Genomic DNA, 8,837 nt, shown 5'->3' on the forward strand with positions numbered 1-8,837 from the left:
GAGGGGATCCATAAGCGATTCCCTATCCCTTGCCATGCACATTTAAGCATTGTGGGGATTGCCAGGGATTCATCGCAAATCCCATTATCGGTATACCATTTTGAACGGGCGACCCAGTAGCGAGATCTGACGACTGGGCCCTCTCCACCCCAGCAATACAATTCCACCCCGGCCCACTGCGGGATTTCCTGTGTTAACCCACGCCGATAGCATGAGGGTGATCTAACCCCCCCCCCCCACACTAGAGACTTCCCCATAAGAAGACCCCCCACCAGGGACCTCTATAATAGAGACCCCCAGCAAAGACTTCCCATAAGAGCGACACCACCAGAGACCCCCCCCCCCCCCCATAAGACAGCCTGGAAGACCTCATTACAAAAACCCCTGCTTGGAAGAAGCCTCCCCCCCCCCCCCCACTCTCCCCCACACCACTCCCCATTACAGAACTCCCGGTCTGGAAGCAAGAGAGCAGTCAGACAGAGGCTGTAAAAAAAATCACTACTTTAAAACTCACCTGTGCAATACGCCCGCTGGCTCAGGCAGATAAATCTAGACCTATAAATTCCCAGAATGGGAAAACCACATCCGCTGGATTCAATTACCCTCAGATCTTTGATCTGCAATGCTTCCAGTCACATCAATTTGAAATTGATTTTACGTGACAGAGATTGACAGCTTGCACATACAGCCAACTGTCTGGATTGTTCAATTTTATTTCCCTTCACGCTTAAGGGGATTTCAAGGTACTCTGCTGTGAAACTAACCACAATGTTTATAAACATCTAGATATGATTGACAGCTCTTGCACCATATCAAAGACAGTTAAGTGCTTTCTTCAGTGACCAAAAGGAAGTAAGAGCACATAACTGTCTGGACTACTCTCTAGCTTCCAGGCATGGGTGACCATAATGGGGGGCTTCCAGGCAGGGGTCTCTGGAATGGGAGTTTTCTCGTGTAACCTGTAATCATAGAATTATAGAATCATAGAATTTACAGTGCAGAAGGAGGCCATTCGGCTCATCGAGTCTGCATCCGCTCTTGGAAAGAGCACCTTACTTAAGCCCATGCCTCCACCCTATCCCTGTGACCTAGTAACCTCATCTTACCTTTTTGGACACTGAGGGCAATTTATCATGGCCAATCCACCTAACCTGCATATCTTTGGACTGTGGGAGGAAACTGGAGCACCCGGAGGAAACCCATGCAGACACGGGGAGAACATGCAGACTCCGCACAGGCAGTGACTGAAGCCGCAAATCTAACCTGGGACCCTGGAGCTGTGAAGCAACTGTGCTAACCACTGTGTTACTGTGCTGCCCTTAATGGGGACGTTTCAGGCGGGGATGCAGTGGGGACAGACTGGTGGGGGTGGGATGAGCCGGAACAGCATTGTCGGGTGGAGGACGGAACTCCAATGGACTTTGGGGGCAACTCCCTCAAGGCGATAGCCCCTTGACCCACCCCAAGAGCCACCAGACCAGAGCCACATTGAAAAATACCTGTATCAATTCTCACCCACTTGAATCCCAGCCCAGAGGACCGTAGATCCACGCAGGCTTAGAGAATCCAGTATTCAGCCCGTTAATAGGATGAAAATGGGGCAATTTGACCCATTTGCATTCTTCTGCTGGCATGGGTCGCGGATGTTGCCGTCAGCGGGAGAACAGCCGATCGCGTAATTAGGCTGGCGCTGGATTCCTTGCCTCCTCGGGAACTCTGCCATCAGGGGCGTGCAGAGGAGAATCTAGCCCCTTATTCTTTTTAACATTTAGGACAAAGGTACAACAACTGACATCTCAGAGTTGCAGCATACATCTCATCCTATTTGTTTTCTCCACAGATTCAGCCTGACTTACTGGATGTTTCCAGGATTTCTTGTTCGTATTCCAAGATCCATTCGTGCCCAGGCCAATATTCCTCTTTTAACCGGCACAGTGGCACAGTGGTTAGCACTGCTGCCTCACAGCTCCAGAGCCCGGGTTCAATTCCGGCCTCAGGTGACTGTCTGTGTGGAGTCTGCATGTTCTCCCCGTGTCTGCGTGGGTTTCCTCCGAGTGCTCCGGTTTCCTCCCACAGTCCAAAGATGTGAGGGTTAGGTGGACCGGCCATGCAAAATTGCCCCTTAGTGTCCAAAAGGTTAGGTGGGGTTACTGGGTTTCGGGGTTGGGGTGGAGGTGTGGGCTTAAGTAGGATGCTCTTTCCCAGGGCTGGCACAGATGTGATAGGCCGAGTGGCCTCCTTCTGCATTGTAAATTCTATGAAATCTATAACCAAAACTGCTATCCATGTGCAAAGTGCTGCAGAGTGTGGAAAAACATGATATAAATTAAAGCTGTATAGAGTGAATATTTAAATTGCCTTTGGACTTTCCTTCAAATTTAACTATCGGGTTTTCTATTCAGATTTATTTTACATAATGAATATTAAATTCTCTGCTGGTTTAAGAATGTCAGTCAATTCTGATGAGCATCAGTTGCACAGACTGACGTGAATTTGTCTGCAATGACCTGCTTAAGCAGTGACCCTAATCTTCATGTAATTATCTTATCCTGACATTTATAGATCCCTTATCCATAGTGCAGTCATGCTGAGAGCTCCCTAGTCTCTGGGCTGCACAGTACTGAAGGTGAAAGCTGCAGGGAGATGATCAAACAAACACCAAGCCAGGGACCATTGGGAAGACGTGTAAGTTAGGCCTTGACATTTATAAAGCAATTGTCTATCCAAGTATATTTGTTCATCTGACTGCCAGTTTGCCTGCCTGCCATTCTCACTGTCTCCCTCCACTGTCAGCCTGTCTCACGGCCCCTCTGCCTGCTTACCTTCCTGAGACCCTGCCCGCCTGCCTCACTGCCTGCCTGTTTCACTGTCCCTCTGCCTGCGTAACTTCATGAGTCCCTGCCCAGCTGTCTCGCTGCTTCGTTGCCTGCCTCCCTGCCTCACTGCCTGCCTATTGATCTATCTATCTATCTTTCTATTTATCTACTAATCAATCTGACTATCTATCTACTTCTCAATCCAATTGTAGCTAGAATATGTAACGACCCAAATGAAGGATTTTGATTAATTTATGAATATTTTATTTTCACTCTATTGGAGTATTTGAATTTCACTCTATTTCACTAATATTGGAGTATTTGAAATTGAGGTGCTGAATTTCATTATTTCAGTTTCTTTTGCACACACACGGTGGCCTTCAAACTGCACCATCTAAATATTGCCCACTAACACGATTCAATGATATAAAATTCCTGGACTGGATTCTCTGCAGCTGACCGGTGCCAGGGATGAGAATCCAGTTTGACAGGGAAATCAGTCCCAGCGCTGGTCCAGCGATTCTCCCTGCACCGAAAATCAGTGTCATGTGGAGTACGGCGCGCCATGGGGGCCCATTGCCAGAGGCCCACTCAGCAAACGTCCGCTCCCAACCGGCCGAGTTTCATAGAATTTACAGTGCAGAAGGAGGCCATTCAGCCCATCGGCTCTGCACCAGCTCTTGGAAAGAGCACCCTACCCAAGGTCAACAACTCCACCCTATCCCCATAACCCAGTAACCCCACCCAACACTAAGGGCAATTTACCATGGCCAATCCACCTAACCTGCACATCTTTGGACTGTGGGAGGAAACCGGAGCACACGGAGGAAACCCACGCACACACGGGGAGGATGTGCAGACTCCGCACAGACAGTGACCCAAGCCGGAATTGAACCTGGGACCCTGGAGCTGTGAAGCGATTGTGCTATCCACAATGCTACCATGCTGCCCACGAGTTCCCGACAGTGTGGAACTAACCATCAATTGCCGGTCGGGATGCTCGCCCGACAGCTGCAGACTCAGTCCGCGGCCGCCCTGGTCGGGGGCGGGCGGATCGGAGATGAGGGGGTGTTTTATAGGCGCCCGGTGATTAAATGTGCGGGGGTTGAGGCTCGAGCGCGTGGCCGATCGGATGGCTCCGGAGTCTGAGTCCACCACGGAGCACGGCGTGGCCGCTGGAGGTCGCCGGCGTGCGCATGTGCGGCCTCTGACCCGGAAGTGCAGGGCCCCGTATCTGCGGGTCCCTGCTCGCCCCCTGCAGAGCTGAGAATTTGTTTAACTTTTTTCAAGGAATTTTGGGAATAAAACTCCACCGATTTTACGCTGGCATGGGTACAAAGTCTCATTTTGGGAGAATCCAGCCCCTAATATCTGTTATTTCAATGGTAGAGGTTACAGCATAACAAGCAAAGTTAATTCATACCAACACAATAGTTATATGCGTGCTCATACTGAACAATTAATTTGAAGATTAGTGACATTCTTAAACCCATATTTCTTCCAAACAGAAACTTCTGATGCCTTTTCTTTTATTCTTAAATTTGTAATATATTCACCTGAGGAAGGAGCAGTGCTCCGAAAGCTAGTGTTTGAAACAGACATGTTGGACTTTAACCTGGTGTTGTAAGACTTCTTACTGTGCTGACCCCAGTCCAACGCCGGCATCTCCACATCTTGTAATATAAATGCTGTTATTGCGATCATTGTCTATTATTGGCTTTTGTATATTTTTCTCCACTCGGCGCATTTGCATGCTTTTAGATTTAGTTATTATTATGTTTCTTCCACATGATGACCTATTTTTCCTCTATTGTTTCTTTATTTAATGCTTCTGATATGAAGGGCAAAGGAATGCAAGCAGCACAGCTGGTCAGATAATAGTAACATAAATAAACTGCACAAAATATAGGCGATCAATAAAAATATATGACAGTGACTCACCAGTGAAACAAGCAGTGTGAAGCAGAACAGCCGGGTGACTCCAAGCTTATATTAGAAAATATAATAATTCATGTAACAGACTCCAGATTGCTCCCAGGAAAGGAAATTGGAATCATAGGGCACAGAAGATTACAATGTAATGTAAGAGTTTCCAAAAAAAACTGGGTGCTTTTGAAGAAAAAAGCATCAAATTCAACTCGGGGTCACAGAATCACATTCTGGCATTATCTGAGACAGTTGTCTTGTACCCTGAGTTGCCCCATTTCCCATACACTCAATTGACTGGACATCTGATATGTGATGTGGAGCGTCGCCAAACGGGGTTCAAATCCCGTACCGGCTGAGGTTATCCATGAAGGTGCCACCTTTTCAACCTTGCCCCTTGCCTGAGGTGTGGTGACCCTCAGGTTAAATCACCACCAGTCAGCTCTCTCAAAAGGGGAGAGCAGCCTATGGACCTCTGGGACTATGGCAACTTTCACTGCGTTTCTATAGGACCACGTCCTGTTTCTATTCTCACTTACAGATAGATAGCTCTATCAGAAATGACAAAATAACCATAATCAGCATCTTTAGGTCAGTGGGAGCTTTTACTAATATGATTACTACTATGGCATTCATAGTATCCATCTGTCACTGTATATATGCGATATCTATACTTAAGGTGTTAATGGATTCAGTTGTCACGTTCTTTCTTGAGGTATTATAATGGGAAAGCCGTTATAAAAATCCAGCATCGTGTCTAAATTCTGTCCTTTTGGTTTCCCAAAGATTTAGTTTAAATATCAGCCTAATTTCCAAATGATTATGGTCAAGCAAGAAGTAACTAATAGATAGATGAGTTCTTCCAAGTTAGAGTCAGAAGCGTAATGCATATTGGAGGCGATGTTCCAATTGGAATGGGGAGAAAGGGGTGATAGGCATAACTAAAGCTGAAAGTTTAATGGAACATCCATCCTTCTCACTTACTGCTCTGCCCCACTCAAACTATTTAATAATTACAACAAAATGAATCAGTACAATATAAACCATCCCCTTTTTAACAGTTCAACTTTACTTTTCAAACCCTCCTGTCGAACAAGTCTAGCTACCTCTTGATTCATTTAAATTTGTTGCTTCAATGGCCTTCCCTGATAACTTACTTCACAATTGTGTCATCTTTTGTGCAAATAAAAACTATTTTTAGTGTTCTCCTTCATACTCAACTTCTTAATTGTTGATTTTAAATTTTGAATACAATAAAGTAAGTCAAAATAGACAAAATAAACCAAGATAACAAGATAATCTAGGTTGTCACTCCAGTATCATGTTAAGGGAGCGCTCCAATACTGGGATGCTTGTCTTTCTAAAATGATGTTAAACTGAGGCCCCAGTTACTGTGTCCGGTAGACAAAAAGACCCTGTGGGACTATGTAAGGATGAAATAGGGACTTTTCCCTGGTATCCAGGCCAATATTTATCTCTCAATCAATATCACTAAAATTAATTTTCTGGTCATTAACTCATTCCTTGATTTTGCTGTACACAAATGAGTAGCCATATTTCCAAAATTCTACACTTCAAAAGACTTCATTAGCTGTAAGCTAGTTTGGGATTCACTGAGGTCATGGTAAATGCAAGTTTTTATTTTTATTTTCGATCTTCCGAATGGCATTACTACAAATTCCCTGCGTTATTATAGTTTACAGCTCAGTAGTCACATCTTCATCTCTCCCCAGGAACAATGAAAAGTTTCCTTAAGGCCTTCTCTCTTCACAGTACCATCTTTTACTGGAAGTATCATTTAGTAAAACCAAATCGAAGATTATGAAGTAATTATCAACGATTATGTGCTTAAGTCCCATATTCTCCCCCAATGTGATGAAATGGTGAGGTTAATATAGCAACCTGGGTTACTGTTTGCAAAATTCAATCAACCAACATATTTTCACTCAGGTTCACTGCTCCTATTGCCAGGAACAATCACTTCCAATGATCATTTATTTGCGAATTAAAATGTCTTTTAAAGATACCAAAGACAAATTTGAGAATGTGTGACACCACTCTGTACATCATATATTTCTAAAACACTAACCAAATTGATTGATTGTTTTCAAGGGTATCCCAACCGAGGGGAAGTCAAAATCCAAACTTAAAAATACCTCCAATAAACTAAGCATCCTGAATCTCAGCCAAACGAAAGGCGGGAAGAGCTTGAATGCATCGGGTGCAAATCCTTCAACAAGCAGTGATGACGGTTATGTCAGTCATGTGGACAGTCATAATGATGTATCCTTATCTGCCAACTCCGATGTACGACAGCTCAAGTTTACATCACCAAAGTCATATCAAGAAGCCAACAACGAATTGGATAAACTGCTTCCTAAAAAGCCAATAAAGTTGGCTCCATTAGAACTCTCTGAGGATGTCAAGAAAGCCCAACTTGAGAAGCTTAGTGGCATTCAAATGGAGGCCAAGTTCGCTGCCGAGAAGTTGGCTTCCAATGGAGCAATTAGTATTGAACACCAGCCAAAAAAAGTGAGAAATCACAAGCAGCTGGAAAACCTGGAGAAGATAAAGCTGACTGAAAAGACAGTTCCAGAAAACCATAAAACCCCAAAACATCTGCTCCAAGAAGTACCATTTCTCCCTGCCAAGATCTCAAATTCAATCACCCATCAGAAATTCGAAGAACCAACGCTTCCAAGTAAACCCTTAATTCCAAAGAGCACAAACATCAATGGCAAATCTGGTAAAGGACATGATACACAGAGGTATATTCCTCATGAAAACCCTGTAGCCTCACTCCAGGCTGTCAGAGGGAAACTAAGGCTGAGGCAAGGAAAAGATTATGATGATGGAACTCATGATAAGCATAAACCTTTAAAACCATTACGATTAACCTTTAGTAATGGCAACATCAATGAACAACTTAACCCTACGAGCCAGCAGACAGAGAAGGAACACTGTGAAGCAAGTAAGCTACTCAGCCATGAAGCCAGAAGAAAATGTACAAGAAAAAATAGTGGATAGCATGCCTTATTTCAGCAAATGGAAATACATTTTCAGACAAATGACAGCCAGTTACGTACTTCAAGTCAGTAACAATTGATGCTTTGGGAAACTAGCTTTGCATAAGAAAATTACTTAAAGAAATAAATATCAGCAAAATGCCAAACTGCTGAAAAAAGATTATCATAACCATTTGGGAGAGCTCAAATAATGCACTCTGGGAAGGTCTGTCCGCTGTATATTAAATTTAATATTCCAAGTAAATGTTCCATTTTCCATGGATTGCAATCGACTTTATTCTCGAAAGTCGGACTGTTGCTGAGATTGAATGATGGAAGGGAAAATCTCACTGCAAATGACAAATTTGAATAACAAAGAAGAAGCAATTTTGAATATGATGAAAAGAATACCATTGGCACTCAACTATTCCCATTAGAAAGCTGATCATCCAAATGGAAATACGCATGTGAATAAAATAGATGATGGCAAAATATTAAAAATTTCAGAATGTCTATTTGTTCCTTATGTTATGAATATGCAAGTTAATTTTGAATTCTCCTACTATAATTGTGTGATTCCTGTTGTTTAGATGCACCAGAATAGAAATATTCCAGTTTGAAGGTTGAACTTCAATCACTGGTATATGATAGCACAATAAGTACGGTGGCTTGCATGGAATTAAATGTTTTCAGTGCCAAGTGTACAGATGGTACCCAGGTGGATATCAAGGCATAAGAATCCTCAGAGGAATTGATATAATTCAAAGAGTTCTACTGACATTTAGCATCTGTATTAATTGCAAATTAGATTTGACCCTTTCGAAACGAGATTCCATTATGCTCTTGGGCGCAATATCACGTCGTAAAGCGAAGTACATCTTGGAATCATAAGGGACTAGCCGCCAGAAAAAAGCATGGGGATCACAATGTGGGATTAACCTGTTGCTTATATGATATGCAGAAAGCAAACATTGTTCTGCCTACTAATTAACATGATTGCAGTATGCAGCCAGTGCTAACCATAACGTTGAGTGACTGCATGCATCGGGGGGGACAACAAAATTATAAGAGGCCGGCACCAGTTACAGCT

General features: G+C 43.6%; 1 protein-coding gene across 1 annotated transcript; it reads left to right on the forward strand.

Moving 5' to 3' along the window:
- Positions 1–2,528: 2,528 nt before the first annotated feature.
- Positions 2,529–8,260, forward strand: LOC119972298. Its single transcript, XM_038808785.1, has 2 exons — positions 2,529–2,685; positions 6,855–8,260. The coding sequence occupies exons 1-2, from the start codon at positions 2,644–2,646 to the stop codon at positions 7,767–7,769; spliced, it is 957 nt and encodes a 318-aa protein (XP_038664713.1). The 5' UTR covers positions 2,529–2,643; the 3' UTR covers positions 7,770–8,260.
- The last annotated feature ends 577 nt before the right edge of the window (positions 8,261–8,837 follow it).

Source organism: Scyliorhinus canicula, chromosome 10 (genome assembly GCF_902713615.1).
Source record: "Scyliorhinus canicula chromosome 10, sScyCan1.1, whole genome shotgun sequence".
In the NCBI taxonomy this organism is placed as follows: domain Eukaryota; kingdom Metazoa; phylum Chordata; class Chondrichthyes; order Carcharhiniformes; family Scyliorhinidae; genus Scyliorhinus; species Scyliorhinus canicula.

What these genes read in the sequence shown, in the direction of transcription:
- LOC119972298 (XM_038808785.1), top strand. Translation starts at nt 2,644, where the DNA reads ATGATCAAACAAACACCAAGCCAGGGACCATTGGGAAGACGT. An exon ending in AGGGACCATTGGGAAGACGT is followed by an intron (nt 2,686 to 6,854) that starts GTAAGTTAGGCC and finishes ATTGTTTTCAAG; the next exon opens with GGTATCCCAACCGAGGGGAA.